Source organism: Corvus brachyrhynchos, unplaced genomic scaffold, assembly GCF_000691975.1.
Source record: "Corvus brachyrhynchos isolate BGI_N302 unplaced genomic scaffold, ASM69197v1 scaffold200, whole genome shotgun sequence".
Lineage (NCBI taxonomy): Eukaryota > Metazoa > Chordata > Aves > Passeriformes > Corvidae > Corvus > Corvus brachyrhynchos.
Genome location: NW_008236184.1, coordinates 506,006 through 522,908, shown reverse-complemented (window position 1 = coordinate 522,908; position 16,903 = coordinate 506,006). Strand labels below are relative to the sequence as shown.

General features: G+C 40.8%; 1 protein-coding gene across 1 annotated transcript in view; it reads left to right on the top strand.

Moving 5' to 3' along the window:
* Nucleotides 1-16,903, top strand: part of TLN2 (talin 2) — a 181,689-nt gene that overhangs the window by 113,215 nt on the left and 51,571 nt on the right. Inside the window, 16 exon segments of the mRNA XM_008636855.2 lie at nt 1-46; nt 694-802; nt 1,477-1,685; nt 1,799-1,897; nt 2,995-3,162; nt 3,295-3,589; nt 4,506-4,672; nt 5,746-5,874; nt 7,372-7,485; nt 9,274-9,387; nt 10,698-10,832; nt 11,770-11,898; nt 12,515-12,617; nt 14,204-14,412; nt 15,212-15,331; nt 16,190-16,387. The exon segment at nt 1-46 is cut by the window's left edge and continues 11 nt beyond it. Coding sequence (XP_008635077.1) covers nt 1-46; nt 694-802; nt 1,477-1,685; nt 1,799-1,897; nt 2,995-3,162; nt 3,295-3,589; nt 4,506-4,672; nt 5,746-5,874; nt 7,372-7,485; nt 9,274-9,387; nt 10,698-10,832; nt 11,770-11,898; nt 12,515-12,617; nt 14,204-14,412; nt 15,212-15,331; nt 16,190-16,387 — 2,344 coding nt within the window.

Below are 16,903 nucleotides of genomic sequence, written 5' to 3'. Positions count from 1 at the left end.
CGACCTCAGTGAAGTGGATAACCTGCCACCTCTGGGGCAGGACATGGTGAGTTCTTCTAATCCACACAGAAATGAGCCTTAGTGCTTTGGGGTGTTTACAGACCAGTTTAGTCATGGTCCCCAGATCTAAAGTGATATTGCTAAAGCTTTTAAAATGAGGTAAAAATGTTGTGCTCCCTTTGAAGAATTCATGCACAGTGTTCCACCTCACTCTAATCAGTCTCCTGAGATCGGATGTAGCAGACTTCCTTGCATAAATCTGCCTGGAATGCTATTGTTTTGTGGGCATATGTACAGTTAAACACAAACTACGGGTAATATTAGTGGTGGGACTGACTGCCTCCCAGAGACATGAAAAATAAGAACAAAATATGATTCTGTTGTTCTTGATCCAGGCTAGGGCAGGAGGACAGAGCCAGAGGGTTATTGCTTACAGGGGACTGTCATTCAGGAGTGTTTAGCCTTGCTTATGGCATTTACCATAAAAGGGCAACTGTTGAAATGTGAGAGCAAATCTGTAGTGAATTAATCAGCAGAAGAAAATGCTTGCTTTCATATTTCACTTTAAGGGCCTGCTGGTTGTCCTCTGTTTCGCTTTTAGAAGTTCATGCAGGAATGGGAGATGCACATAGTATCTTGTCTTACGGAACCTCGCTGAAGTCCTTAATTCTTCTTTTTGTTATTGCTCTTCAGGCATCAAGAGTATGGGTTCAGAACAAGGTTGATGAATCAAAACATGAAATACACTCTCAGGTTGATGCAATCACTGCAGGAACTGCATCTGTTGTTAACCTTACAGCAGGTAAATTTCACTGGGAAGGATTTCCTTGCAGTCTCCTAACTATTTGTCAATCTCTAAATCAAGTCACATATGAACTGAGTATGGGGCAGCTGCAGAAAATTTTCTTTAAAACACGCCAATAGCTAAGTGCATTGATGTGTGGAAACAGCTTGGTGTCCCTCCCAACGCAGATTTTTGTATTTGCAGTTTCTGTAAAGGTGTAACAGTCACAGAAGATAAAATGGAGCTTGCTTATCCAACAGTAGAAAGTGCTGGCCAGGTTACTACAAGAAAGCACCATTGATCTGGCTGTTGTTAAGGAGAGATTGTTTTTATTGACAGTGGTTTTTTCTTCAGCAAATTACAAGTTGAGGTAGCTACGTGTGGCTTAAAGGGGACAAAGCTGTATTACCTTAGGTTCTTTCAGTATTTAAAGAGGCTGAAACTGTGGCCTTCTCAGCAAATTGCATTGAATGAAGACAGATTCTCTTAGAGGATAGATTATTGCACAAATGTAGAAATCAGAAAATTTATAGCAGTCTAATTTTTTTTAAGTGATGAATTACTTAGTAGGCATTGCTTGGCTGTCTTGAAATGTCTCTTTTCTCTCAGCAGAGTGTAGCTTGTTGTAGCTGCCCCCATTTCCCTTGCAGCCACTGAACCATTCTGATCATTGAAAACCATTTGCTCTGCAGGGGACCCAGTTGACACTGATTACACTGCTGTGGGATGTGCAATTACAACCATCTCCTCCAACCTCACTGAGATGTCCAAAGGTGTGAAACTGCTTGCTGCTCTCATGGATGATGAAGTTGGAAGTGGAGAAGACCTCCTGAAAGCTGCTCGAACCTTGGCCAGTGCTGTCTCAGACTTGCTGAAGGCTGTGCAACCTACTTCAGGAGAGGTGAGTATAGAAAAACTTCTCAGGTTTAATGCAGAAGTTCCTTGAGGAAATCTAAAATTCAAGTAAAGCTCATTTTCTTTGAATTAATGCATTTCACTGTTACGTCTTCCCAGCCTCGCCAGACGGTTTTGACTGCAGCTGGAAGCATTGGACAAGCAAGCGGGGAGCTACTGAGACAAATTGGAGAGAATGAAACAGATGAAAGGTTCCAGGTAATGAGGGGGTTGCTTGTCAACTGTCAGAACTGTGCAGTTTTGTAATGAGGAGGTCCCTGCATAAAACCAGGCTTCCCAAAGTGTGGTTAGAAAATGCTGGAGTTTCTCTGTGCTGATTGAGGTGAATCCATTTTGAAGTTGTTTTTAATTACACAGTCACAGAGTGCTGATTTCATAGGAACCCCTACTTCATTCTGTGCATCATACAGATGCTCTCATGCTTCATGGAGACCTTTGTGCACTGTATTTCTTCTCATTAAATACAGTGGGTTTTATGTAAGTGTTTGCTGTGCCTGTATGTATACATGTAAACCAGAAGTTAATAAAATCTTTTGGTAAACTGAGTAGAAGAAAACCATTGTATTACAGACAAAATCTTTTTAAGATGAATAGTAGTGTCAATTATAAAATTATAATGCTTTATGATTTAACAGTGTTTGCTATTAGCAGTTTAAGACCACTAAATGCTCTTAGACTACTTATATGCTCTGTAAAAAACATGACTGGATTTTTTCACTGAATGGCAGGGACAGGTTTGTACCAGAACCACGGGAAGGTACTTTTCAGCAGCAGATAGACCTCTGGAGTGCACTTTGTGCAAGGTGTCTGCTAATAAAACTTAAAAGCCGTTTTTAGCACTTCATCCATCAGTAAATCTGTGGAAGCTTCATCAGAGTTCTCATTTGTATTCCTAGCTGAGTATGTATTACAGCTCTTGGCTAAGAGAAATAATCTAAGAATTCTTGTCTGTGTTATGGAGTGTTGGAGAAGGTGGGTAAGGAAAGGGATGGTTTATCATATCTAAAAGCAAAACAAAAAGTAGTGAGTTTAATTTTTGAAATGCAAGGTTTTCTGCCTGCTGTGAAGTTGAAATTATAAGTAAGTGTATTGGAAGTTTTTTGTTTTTACTGGAAAACCAGGTCATTTTAACAGTACAGGCATTAGGAAGACTCCATCCTACTAAAAAATTGAAATATATGGGTGGGATTTGAAGTGGAGAAATGGGAAGAAATTGTTTGGACTTAGTGATTGCTGGAATTAATGCCTGAGTGTGTTTCAAGGTCACAGACTGAGTTTTCCCGTTTCTTTACCAGGATGTTCTGATGAGTTTGGCCAAAGCTGTTGCCAACGCTGCTGCCATGTTGGTGCTAAAGGCCAAGAACGTAGCACAGGTGGCTGAGGACACGGTCCTGCAGAACAGGGTCATTGCTGCTGCTACCCAGTGTGCCCTCTCTACTTCCCAGCTTGTGGCTTGTGCCAAGGTGAGGCAGTGGTGTTTGTGAAGGGGCAGAGCATCGTGTCCAGTGAGTGCTGCTGTGCGTTCCCAGTGGCCTTGGGAACAGACTCTGTTAAATAAGCCTTTTCTGAATGCTCTGGGTGCTCTTTCCATGCAGGTGGTGAGTCCCACCATCAGCTCCCCAGTATGTCAAGAACAGCTGATTGAGGCAGGGAAGCTGGTGGACCGTTCTGTGGAGAACTGTGTGCGGGCCTGCCAGGCTGCCACAGATGACGGTGAGCTACTGAAGCAGGTCAGTGCGGCTGCCAGCATTGTCAGCCAGGCCCTCAACGACCTCCTGCAGCACGTGCGCCAGTTCGCCAGCAGAGGGGAGCCCATCGGACGCTATGACCAGGCCACAGACACCATCATGTGTGTCACTGAGAGCATCTTCAGCTCCATGGGAGATGCTGGTAAGTTCCTCTGAGGAGCAGTAGCTTGCCACAATTCAAACGTGCACCACTTTTCAAGTCAAGGAAATAAAAATCCTTCTCTGACGTGTGCTCTCCTTCTAGGCTAGTGCTGTCATGATGGGTAGTGATCCAGCCCATAATATAAATCAGCAGCATGCACATAGCTGTGTGCTAGATAGAGTAAATGTTCTGTGAAAACAATCAATACCATGCTAAAGGAACACTATAATATTTTGTCTGTTTTCTGCCACTGCTTCACTTCACAGAATTGTATAGCAATTTCTCATCTCCAAATATGAAGACAGGCACCTGGGCGAATACTTCACAGTGATTGACTTCCTTATGCATAGATTTTGTTGTAGGTTTTTAAGCTTACTTCTGCTTTTTTTCTGAGATGTTTCTAAAAAGTGCAGCTTCTAGAACAAGAAACAAATGGTTTTGGTCAAAACCATCTTAATGGTGCTAAGTGTCTTCTGACAAAGTTCTCAGTTTATATTGGACAAAAGATAACTCCCCAAAAACACAGGAGAAAGATGGGTTATTTTTATTGAAGGAGTGAAATCTTGGCTGAGATTTGAAAGCAAAATTATTAGTCTTTGCTGGGACAGGAGTTTCCTTGAACTGTATATTCAGAACTAGCTAAAAATACTGATCGTGTGTTTTTGTCTTACTATCTAGATTGCAAATGCTACATTTTTTTCTTAATCTCCACTGTAGTGGTTTCTGTCATTTATATTGTGATCCAAGATTTGTTTATGAAACTTTCAAGTTATATGAACTATGTGTGTATCATTTTCAAGTAGAAAAATACTTCAGCAAATGTAACTTCATTTTTGCCTTGTGAAACGATGCTGAATTTTGAAACCAAGACTGAAATTCAGAGAGAAGAAGGTAAAAATGCAGTTGTGCTCCCCAGGTGAGATGGTGCGGCAGGCCAGGGTGCTGGCTCAGGCCACCTCTGATCTTGTCAATGCCATGAGATCCGATGCCGAAGCAGAGATCGACATGGAGAACTCCAAGAAGCTTCTCGCTGCTGCAAAGCTCCTGGCAGATTCCACAGCCCGCATGGTTGAAGCTGCAAAGGTACCAGGAAAATGAACTGTCAGCTTAAAATTGTAAGGCTGTACACAAAGAAGAGATGGTATGTGGGATTTATAAATAGGATCTGGCTGATAGTAGAGATAGTTTCTCTTATCCTGCGGAAGTGTGGCATTTCATGATTTACCCTAGGTACATTCCAAAAACCAATTTATCAGCTGCCTGGATTTTTTTGGTTTTAAAAGATCTTTGTGCACTGCTTTTGCTTTCCTGTGTGCATGGTGGTCATGACTCAAGCCATGTAGGGCAGTTACCACCAGCCCTGAGCCGTGGTGCAGGGTCTTGTGCCAATGCAAATGGAACAACAGAACCACAGCAATCTCTTAGTGGAGTCACTACAAAGCAACTCCCCTCTGTCTAAGCCTGGGGAATCTTGCCTGTATTGTTCCCCTCTGCATCCCTCCCTCCTCGTTCTCACAAGAGAGGCAAATATCTCAGGTTTTCTTTCCTTTCTGTGCTGTAAACCTATGTCAATCTGCTAGGGAGGAGTATGTCCTTTGAATTGTTTCCCAGATCCTGTGCTGAAATGGTTTTTACACCAGCAGTGCCAGCCATTCTGCTGGGACTCTAGAAGGCCTGCATGCCTGCCTGCCTATCCTTGACTTTCCGGTACTTTCTCAGACTTCAAATAGAGAAAACCTACTGCGTTAAACTCAAGTTTTGGACTGCAATTACTGAAGGACATATTGAATTGGAAATTTTAAAAACTGGGTTTTTTTCAAAAACCTTTATTCATACAAGTACATTATTTCAGATCATAGGGGAGGCAGTTTAAAAAGGCTTTTTTCCCAAGCACCTGGAGTGGTATATGAAGCAAATGTTCAGCTTTCTTCTTCTAAGTACCAGACATAGGCAGTAACAGCCTTCCACTAGAAATAGATTTTCTGCTTTGAGGTTTTGTAATATTTCAGTGTTCTTCTAACTTTCCTTATGATAATTTAAGGAAAATGAATGCTGATGTACCAGACACTGTTTGAACTTAAGCCTTGATGTTCATCCACATTTTCTCCAATAATTTTTACTCAGACTTACAGTTTTTGCTTGGAAATTTTGTGCAGGGAGCTGCAGCCAATCCTGAAAATGAGGATCAACAGCAGCGTCTGAGAGAAGCAGCAGAGGGACTGCGGGTTGCTACAAATGCCGCTGCACAGAATGCCATCAAGAAGAAAATTGTCAACAGATTAGAGGTTGGAAATCAGTGTTGTATTTTCAGCTTGCTCCCTTTTGATAATTAGTATCTGTAGATAATTTCAAGAAAGAAGAAATGCATATTTCAGTGAAAGTGCTAAGCAAAGAATGATAGCGCTGTAAGCTCAGTTCCAGAGTGCAAGGCTTAGAATTAGAGATGCCAGTATATCATAACATAGTCCTCAGAAAACTGAGCATCTTGTGTCACAGATGTGGTAAAGGGGTGTAAGGCTTTGACTCAGAAGGTGTTTGATGGTGGCTTAGTCCTAAAATTAAACAGCTGAGCTGAAACTGCTTCACTGCTGTGTTAATTTATCTCTATGGTGTGCCATTTACACACAGTATCTCTTGGTGACTTTACTAGGATATAGAGTTCCATATGAATTCCTGCACAAAGTTAGTTGAATCACAGCATATCCAATTAAACTGGGAAATTACCCAGAGTCAAGAAGCAGAAATGGATGTATCTTTTTACTTCCGATCTGGTGGCCCAGCCAAGATGGAGAAAGGCAATTTACTGTGCAGCAAGGATAAAATATCATGGAAGTTTGTCTTGCTGGCAAAGTTTGATATTCACATTCTCAACTAAAATTAAGAAAAGACAGATTAAAAAAAGAAACTTTTTAGTAATTCCTAGTTTACAGCTGTGATTTTTACATTAGTGTGATTCAAGTGCAATAAGGTGACCATGTTCCAGAAATACATTAAGTTCCTGTATCTGTCTAGCACTGAAAATCAGGAGTACTTTAGGAAATAAAGACTGATGCCTGTAATTTTCTAACTGCATGCAAGGAAGTTTTAGTCAAAGAGTATTTTGTTTTGCTGTTATAACATATACTGCCTTACGAAGGAGTAAAATGTGTAATAAACTTCATGCTTGCTTCTGTTTAGTGGGCCAGTTAGTGTTGTACAGCATGTTGAAGTACCTTGCATAAACTGTTGAATTTTTAATTTTGTAGTAGGGAGATGTTGATAATAATAGATATTTGAAGAAGGTCTTCACAAAGCTTTTAGACTCAGGAATACCAGTATTTTGTACCTCTGGGTCATTTTAGGATCTTTGCTTTTGCTGTAGAGCAATCTCAGCAGAAATTGGCTCCCTTGAGTCCTGGGTCAGAGGTGTCAACGTGGCTGTGTGAAGCACTACGGGTACTTTGCCTGTTTTCTCTGGCCTTTATAAGGAGATAATTGTTTAGACCAGTTCTGCTGTTTGTAGTTGACTTCTTTTCCTCCTGTTGAATCATAAGCTATGAAAGAGTAGGAGCACAGAATGCTTCTAATTCTGTCTTCTTCTTCACTGGCAAATAGGAGATGGGTAACTATGTTCAAATAATTTTCACCTTGAGAGAAGTGCAATTTCCTTAAGGCAAATCAAATTAAGGGATAAAATGTATTCATTTGTTGATGTTGTTACTGTCAAAGTTACCTATAAGTGTGTGTTTCAGCCTCTGAATTACGCAGTTTTATCACTGATTTAACTTTCTTTTTCTCAAAAGATTGCAGCTAAACAAGCTGCAGCTGCTGCTACTCAGACTATTGCAGCTTCTCAGAATGCAGCTGTTTCCAATAAGAACACAGCAGCCCACCAGCAACTTGTGCAGAGCTGCAAGGTAAACACAGCACAATCCATGACAACTCTTGAACTCTCTGCTTTATGTGGAACTGATGATGATCATCTCCTCTAATACTGTTGCAACCTCAAAACGAGCTTTAGAAAACCCCCCAACCCCCCTATGTTCATGTGCGTGGGTTCTGGAGAATCCTCGTTTACTGTATTATCCGTGCCCTGCTGTTTGTAGAGCTTTGCAAAGCTGAGCTACTGGTAGTGCCATGTAACCCTTGGCTGCTACAAATACCCCTGCACACGCTTTAGAAAAAGGCTTGGCGGGTGTGGATCTGTTGAGTAACAACCAGTTTGCCTGAAGTACTTTTACTGCAAGTTTTGGTACAGATCAGCCAGTGATGGAACATATGCAAAGCTATGCTAGAAGCACTGTACAGAGGGGTCCCATTGCTCAGGAATTTGTGATTCCCTGACTGTGGTTCTAAGCCTTGGCCATGCATTCACTGTATGAGTGTGATCTTCAGCAGGGGAGTAGCTTTATGGTTATCAAAATGGGCTGTTGCATTATATATGCAGTGAAATGGAGCTGAGGTCTGTTGTGGCATAAAGGTAACCTTTGGATTTTCCATAATGAAGGATGGAGTAGCAATAGCGATTTATACTATAATGGAGTGAAATTCTTATTTAACATATCAGTTATATAATGGGTTATATAACTAACAACTGATTTGCTATTCTGATGTTCTGCCTCCAAGCAACTGGGACCTTAAATGTCACTATAAAAACATAAATTACAGACCTTACAGTGGGATTACCATGATTCCTAGCTTTAGGTTAAAGCTGTAAGATCAAAGATTTCAAGGTATGCCTGAAGTCAAGCACATTTTTATAGTTCCAAGCTAGAATTCAGAGTCTGATGAGAAGCTGTTCCCTTTTATGTTTAAGCTGTATTTGCAAAAGACAATAGAATGCAGAAAGATTTTGTTCTGCATCAAAGGGCAGTTCTGTGGGGAAAAAGAACAAAACCATTAAAGATGATATTGTTAAAAACAGCATTAACATTCTGCAATTACTTCTTGTCATGGTGCAATCCTAAGAAATGTAGGAAATAACTAAGATAGCTCAAGTATACCTCAGAATTGTGTTGTAGAGAGTTTCTGTTTCAATATGAACTTTAAGAAAGGGCAACGTGATAACTGTTGTTTACTCTTCATTCTAATTTTGTCTTGATGCTCATTTATTAAATAGCGGAGAGGATTCGGTATTTACTTTTTTACATTTTGGTGGTGGTGGTAGTTTAGTATTGCACTGCTGAAGTGTTATTGTGCAATGGATGGACAATGAGGACAGTCCAGGAGTAAAGTTTTAGCAATATACGCTTGCACATGCTCCAGCCATGCTACGAAGTTGCTGAAGGCCAAGGAAAAGTAGGCTGAGGTGCTTGTGTGTAAAATGCAATGTTTTCCTGAAAGTGGGAACTTCTCTTGAAAAAAATCTATCCCCTCCACTACTGGCATTTGAACATGCAAAGGAAATAATTCAGAGTACTTGATGTACAGAATTCTGCATAAAAATCTTGGTTTGTCTTGTAGGAGCCTTTAACTAATAAGTAGATTGAATAAAGATTTCTTAAGGAGAACATCACTTTAGAAGTCCTATTGTATATTAATTTGGTTCCATGGAATCCTAAATGAATTCTGTGACAGCACAAGAGTATTTCACTTAGGAATACTGCAGTTGTCTTTAAAGGGAGTGGGAAGCCTGTTTGTTTTATTTTCAGAGGATTTTGAGTTTTTATTTATTTACTAAAATATTTTCCCTTTGTCCATTTTAGAATGTTGCAGACCACATTCCTCAGCTGGTGCAGGGTGTAAGAGGAAGTCAAGCTCAGGCAGAAGACCTCAGTGCCCAGCTTGCTTTAATAAATTCCAGCCAGAATTTCCTTCAGGTGAAGTGAACCAATTATTGCAGTAGATGCAAAAAGCATTTTTTTAGTGCTGTATGTTTTCATTTGTGATAAATAGCCAGTAAACTGTTAAAAACCATGTCAAGAAGTTCATTGCTGACTATGAGCCATAGATAGGAGAACTTAGTTCCTCAGGTTAGGTGGCTGAAATACATTGTATCTGTGGAGAGTGACAACTGCTGACATTGAGGTTAAAAGTAACAAGAAAAAACGAATGTTTATGGAGAACCAACATTCATTGCCATAGCACTTGCCTTCTGGAAAGAGTTTAAAGAACAAGCTGAAGAGAATTTAGCATCTTTCTAGGTAGAGGTCTGAGTATGTGAGAGGCTGTTGTAACCATTTTAGGCAAGGTACACTTAGTGTTGGAGCAACAAGTTTCAGAATTCGTCAGAAATAAAAGGGAATATTAGCCTGGTTTTGTAGATATTAGCCTGCATAATGGATCGGGATTGACGGTTTGGCCAAAACACAAAATTTGACTCTGTGCTTTTTCTAAAACATCTTGAAATAGAAAGATAGAATATTGAGCATTGATAACAAAATTATTGGCTTATTGTTAATGTTGCAAGAAACAACACCAGAAACCAATTCTCTGTGTAATGGCAGGGTCATTACTTGGCATCAGTTAGTCTTGCCTTAAATGTGATTTCTGTTAGCAGGTTTTTACGGTCCTGTCTAGGCAGAGGGATCACAAACCATGTTCTCATTCTGTTTAAGTATTTGCTCTATGATTCCCTCTGGAGTCATTCACATGATTGATCCATCTCCCCTATGGCTGTATGTGTGTACAATGGTCATGATGAGAATCAGCAAAGGCTTTTAATTGTATTAGCAGTAATCTCTCTGTAGAGGCATTGCTTGAACTACAGTTTCAATTTCATAGAATTTTGGTAGAGATTAATATTTAGAAAAATAGAGAGAAATTTGCCATCTCTGCCACCTGGACCTGATTCTATCACATGTATGCTGACTGGCAAAATTTCACATTTCAATAATTTTAAGTAGTCTACATGACTACTTAATGGCCTCAGACAGACATTGGAACCAATGGAGTAGTCATTGTCCCAGTAAAGCACAGATGAGTCCTGCTGCAGAGGACACGGAAAGGGGACAGAATTATGACTGGGTACTCCAGCTTAAGGAGCAGGATTGTGCTGGTCATTAAAGAAAAATCTAGAAACCTCATGAGTGTGTGAATGGAGAAAGCAGTTTGTTTATTGACTCCTAAGCCTTCTTTAAAAAAAATGAGCTGGTAAAACCAATTGTGTTCACTGTTGTTCCTTGAACAGCCTGGAAGTAAAATGGTGGCATCTGCTAAAGCTGCTGTCCCCACAGTAACTGATCAAGCAGCAGCAATGCAGCTCAGTCAGTGTGCAAAGAATCTTGCTACCAGCTTAGCTGAGCTACGAACTGCCTCCCAGAAGGTAGGTAAATACTGGTTTTAATCAGCTAAAACAAGAGGGCTTTGCATCTCCCCTGAGGGAACAGCTCATGCTCAGGCAGTGTTCACCTCTCACTGCTGTGTTTTGTGCACTCTTTGCTCAGACTCCCAGGTGGCCTCTGTATCATGATAGAAAGGGGAGGGAGAAGGGACAAGAAAACTGAAAAGCTTGTGCTACCCTTTCCACACGAGACAGATGTGAGGAGAGTATACAGAGCAGCACATCAAGACTCTGAGCTGCTGTTACATTTGAGGGAGAGCAGGGAAAAGGGAGCACATCTCGTGCCCCACCAAAGCCGTGAGAACCCAGCTACTGCATTGCTGTGCTCACTGTTGTAATTGTGAACTGGAATCATCATCTCTAGAATTCAGGGAAGCAGAGGCTCTCTGTGTTTCACACAGAGATTTCTAAACCATGTGGGGCTTAAAAAAAAATACGAGTGGAAAGTCTCGTCTTTTTTGCGTGTGTGTACACTGAGGCCTGAAACCAGGATTGTAGCATTGAGGTGGCTGCTCCTGAGCTCGTGCTGGAAGTTCCGTCTCGTACTGATGAATGTGGGCTGCCACATCAGGGGGTCAGCATGGCTTTGGTCACGATGCACAATGGGGCCACTGGTGAAAAGGGAAATCCAGAGTGTAGCAGTTACCTTCTCAGTCCCTGAGCTGCCTGCTGTGAGGGGACATGTACGCAAGCCAAGTGCACCTTACTCCCCTGGTGCCTCTTAGCAGAGTGTTATTCTCTTCATAGACTGAAATGCAGGAGTTTGGAATCCATGATGTATAACATTTAGAGGGCTCACAATTGCCTCTGAAGTAGGAAGAGAAATAATTTGGGAGGGGGAGATCAGATCTGAAGCATTTACTGTTTCTGAAAGTTGCTTACAGCTGCTAACAGTGGTACTGATCTGATTTCTGAATAGGCTCATGAAGCTTGTGGCCCAATGGAAATCGATTCTGCTTTGAATACAGTCCAGACACTCAAAAATGAACTTCAAGATGCAAAGATGGCAGCTGTGGATGGACAGTTAAAACCTCTCCCAGGAGAAACTGTAATTGAGGAAGGATGTTCTTCATTTAAAAACAAACAAACAAAGTTAGCTGTTAAAAAACTTAAATATTAGAGGCAAAACAAGTCATGAGGCTTTGGATAATGATGATGCTGATAAGAGTTTACATTGATTCACTTAAAAAGAGTATATGTTACTTCTACGCCAGAAGTATGTTCTGTAGTAGAGTTATTCATGGAACTGTAGGGCCGCCTCCTCTAGTGTACAAATTACAGTTTGGTACCAGAAATGTTTCAGTCTTGTAAAAAGAATTTCTTTTCAATTGTGACAATGATGAGAACTCAGGACAGCCAGTTCTAGTAGGCTTAAAAAGTGAAATGGTTTATTTGGGGAAAAAAAAGAAGCCCTTCTTAGATGAAGGTATTTACTTCCATTGCTAATTATAAAATATTTTTGTTCACACTACCTAATATGTTAATTTACTTCATCCTGAATAGGGAAAACATGCTAGTCAGGTTTCAGAGAAACTGTGTGTGTATTCGGTAGCTGAGGTGAAAGTTTAGGTTTTTGTGGAATGAGGAATTTTGTAGTACTGTTTAAAAAGAAGTGTTTTCGTTGACCTTAAACTAAGTATTTTGTCCTTTGCAATTTTTTGCAGCTTGAGAAATGCACTCAGGACCTGGGAAGCACATCCAAAGCAGTCGGTTCTTCAATGGCCCAGCTGTTAACTTGTGCTGCTCAGGGCAACGAGCACTACACAGGTACTGGTTTATTCAGAATGGCTCTGTGAAACCTCTTCTTTCCATCAAATACTTGATGAAAGGTTTTCTTATCACAGACTACTTAAATCAAGGAATTACTCCATTTTTTTTTAGTGCTGATAGTGAATCGTGGTAAGCTACTAAGGACTGTGAGTGTGACTCGTGCTTCGTAAAGAACCGTGATGCAATCTGCTCTGTCTTTAATCAGAATAGATTGGGACATGTTGTTTTTGTAAATATGTGCCACTGAAACTCTGTGAAGAGCAGAACTAAAATATGTTACACTTTAAAGGTCAGTGCCACTGGAAATGCTGCTATGTCCTTACAGAAAGTTTAAAGGAGTGCCTTGGATATGTTTTGAAGCGACATAGTGGGGCAATTTGAAGCAAACATAGTGGGGCAGCTTGGTGACCTTCAGAACTGCGTCTCTTCCTAGGTGTTACCAGGTCACATGTACAATGCAGCTGCTCTGGCTGATTCATTGAGCACATTTGCATAGTTTCAGGTAAAGCCAGCAGGGAACCTGGGCACACAGATTCTACTGTTTATTTTTGGACCTGTACTTTTAGCAACAAAAAACCACCTTAATAAGAAAAACGCTCTGCAGGAGGGACAACAGTTTACTTGTAGATGTTTAAATGTTCTGTGTCCTTATTTCTGATAGAAATGAAAGCTGTTGTTGCAAATGCTCCCATAAGATTTTTTTCTAATATTACTGATAAAAGGCGTTATGGCAATTACCACTTCATTGGTTATAATTGCATCTGGGCTCTAGAACTTACAGTTGCTTTCATTTGAAGCAGATGGAATTGCATCGAGATGGCTCATGTTTCTATCACATAGTTATGCAGAAGTAGGCACTGGGTGTCAGGTAAGGGAGTACCGATACTTGCAGCTGATAAGGAATAGCTAAATCTAGTAGCTCTCTTATCATCAGGTTGTAGGAAACCTTACAAAACAATGAGTTCCTTTTCAATAATTGCCTAGATAGAAGGAGGAGGCCATTATTCATGTAGACTTACACCTTAGCACTGGAGCTGATGGATGTCCTTTAACATTGGCCAGACAGACCACAGAAACTAATTTTATTGCATCCTTTCTGTGACTTCATTCAGTTATTTTTATTTATTTTTACTCACAGTGATGTTAGGTTATACCAAGTTGTATCATTCCTAATAAACTCTTCTTTGATTGCTTGAAATTAAACTATTGTGCTATGGCTCTGGACTCCTGTACACCATTCTTGCAGACAATCACTTCCCCCATAGCTTGGAGTATGAGCTTTTCCTCATCTACAGGTTTTAGCTTTTCTTTTTCAGTGTTTCACTGAGATGTAGTCAGTGGTGTAGAGAGCTGTGCCCAGAATGGTCTTTGGGCTATAACATTTACTTTATGGCTTCACTACAGGCATTTCTCTAAGCAAATGGTACTGTGTATTTCAAATGTGTTTCTGTTTGAAGATTTTCTTTTAAATTGAATTTGCAGTGTTATTTTGCAATAGGATCATTACCTGCAAGATCATGTCATAAAATACAAAGATTGTCTTTAAGGGTACTAATAGAATCCTTGGTGAAATCTTACCATAGGAGTTGCTGCCAGAGAAACTGCTCAGGCCTTGAAGACTTTGGCTCAGGCAGCACGAGGGGTTGCAGCGTCTACCACTGATCCTGTGGCAGCACACGCGATGCTGGATTCAGCCAGGGATGTCATGGAAGGCTCTGCCATGCTGATTCAGGAGGCCAAGCAGGCCCTGGCTGCCCCAGGGGATGCAGACAGTCAGCAGAGATTAGCCCAGGTAAGCTGGGACTTGAGCAGCTGCATGAGTTGTCAAACACCTGGTGAATTTATTCCAAATCAGCATTAAATAAGGAGCGAGAATGACAGAAAATAAGGCTGCAAGGCATGTCAGCTTTCTATTCCTTTCAACAGCCCTCAGACAGTAACATCATGCCTATGCTAAACAATGCAGATGGTATAAAGTATGGTATTTTAGTCATCTCTTAGAAAAATATACAAAGATGCAGCTCTCTGCTTTTACCCACAACATATGTGAGGAGACTGCTTGATTGCAAATGTGAGACAGCCATTAAACTCATAATTTTTAAATAAAATATCTATATCCATGTTATATTCAAAAAGTGAGTGCATATTTTATTCATATGTGGCACCACTGCATCTGAATACTTTAAAAAGTGGCAGGTTCTTTTTTTACTGGTTTGAAAAGTTCTAGAATTGGCCTGCATTGTAAATAATTTCTTATGAAGATACCTTTGTCTTAATCGGAACTTTTTACGAAGTGGCATGCAACAAATTTCTGTGATTAGTATATAGATAACTTCAGGGGCATTCCCTTACCTGCAGCCTTTATCCCAGGTGCCAGGAGCAGTTGTGGGGCTGCCCTGCCAACACTATACTGTCAAATGGATGAGACTAAAAAAAGACTGCAGGGCAGCAAACCGGGGAAGTTGCAAGCCTCAAAAATGGCCCTGTAAGGGTCAGAATGTGGGAATTGCTGGCTGTGGAGTAGAGGCTGTGCCTCCTATTAATGAGCATTTAAGCCTCTCTGTGTGAATGTGTTCACTTGTGTGTTGTAGGTGGCAAAAGCAGTGTCTCACTCCTTGAATAACTGTGTGAATTGTCTGCCTGGACAAAAGGATGTGGATGTGGCCTTGAAGAGTATCGGGGAATCCAGCAAGAAGCTTCTTGTTGATTCAGTAAGATGGCTTTTAACATGGAAGTAAATTTCAGAAAACTGAACAGCAGATCTGGGTTCCCCATGTGTCAAATCATTATTTAATAAATGTGCCCTAAGTATACTTAAGTGTACTTAATGTAAGCCATGTTTAAGTTTAAGCACCTTTAGGCAGCTGCTACTTAGACTGAAACACTGTTTTTCAAGTTTTATGGGCAAGGTGAAATGTGTCTATGACTTGTGAAGGCAATATTAAAATTATTGTCATAGCTTGGTATTAAGTTTTTGGTTTTGAAAATGGCAACTATGACTTAACATTCTGAAGAATATAAAAATTAGAAAATTATAGTTCATCTCCCACCTAGAAGTGATCAGTTCACTTGAAGGAGCATTGTGATCTGTCAAAAAATGTTTGGTCGTTTTGTGCAAAGAGTAGAATTGTTACTTTGTTTAACTGCATCCATCTTTTTGCACTGGTATTTTGCCAGAAGGTTACATTGTTTGAACAGCCTTTTTTCTCCTGCACCCACCAGTAACCTTGCTGTCTGTGAATGAAGGAGGAATGGTGTTTTGATATGTTTGTGCAATGCCTTTTGATAAAACCAGGGGTTTTTTGCCAAGCTGTGTTACCAGAGGGAGTTTAGAGTAATTCTGAAGTGCTGCCAATAACTTGTGTCCCTTGAAAAGCTTACAGACTTGTCTGTCCCTTGAAAGAAGCAGCAGGACTCGTTACTGGACAGATTAGTGGTTGACAGCTGTCCCATAGTTCCAGCTCACTACTCTCTTGCATTTAGTGTTCTCAACGTGTGTTGAACTCTCCAGTCATGAAAGGCTGGTGTGATGTGACAGACAATAAAATACTGAACTTTGCCTCTTACAGCTACCTCCAAGTTCAAAGTCATTTCAAGAAGCTCAGAGTGAACTGAACCAGGCAGCAGCAGACCTGAATCAGTCAGCTGGAGAAGTTGTCCATGCTACACGGGGCCAAAGTGGGGAACTGGCTGCAGCCTCTGGGAAATTCAGTGATGACTTTGATGAATTTCTTGATGCTGGTATTGAAATGGCTGGCCAAGCACAAGTAAGTTCTTGATCATGCTAATTGAGGGATAATCTTGGCTATAACCTCTGGCAGTGCAGTACATTGTTTATGTAGCAGTAGGGTGCAGTACAGCATGCTGGTGTGAGCCTATCCCGATATGCCAGGAGGTGTTGGTTGTGAGGCAGTCATCTGGAACTGGTTATCTGGAATGAAGAGAACTCAGCATTTGCATCTTCCACAGGATTTTGGTATTTGTTACTTGTCCAGTCAGAAATATGACTTTGTACTCCCCTGTGTAGTTTGGTAACTAATTTGAGCTGCATATCTGAAGATACAGAGATGTGCTGAACCTCTGAGCTTGTGGAAGGGGTTGCTTCTATTGCAGTAGAACTACCATGGAGCATAATTTAGGTGAATGCTGTTCAAAATTTAGCACCTTTCTTTGCTACTTTTGAAATACTTGAAGTGGATGGAGGAAAAGATGCTTTGATATCGCTCTGTGGGGCTGTGGACCTGCTACAGAGTGGAGCAAGCACTTGAAGAGGGCTGCCTAAA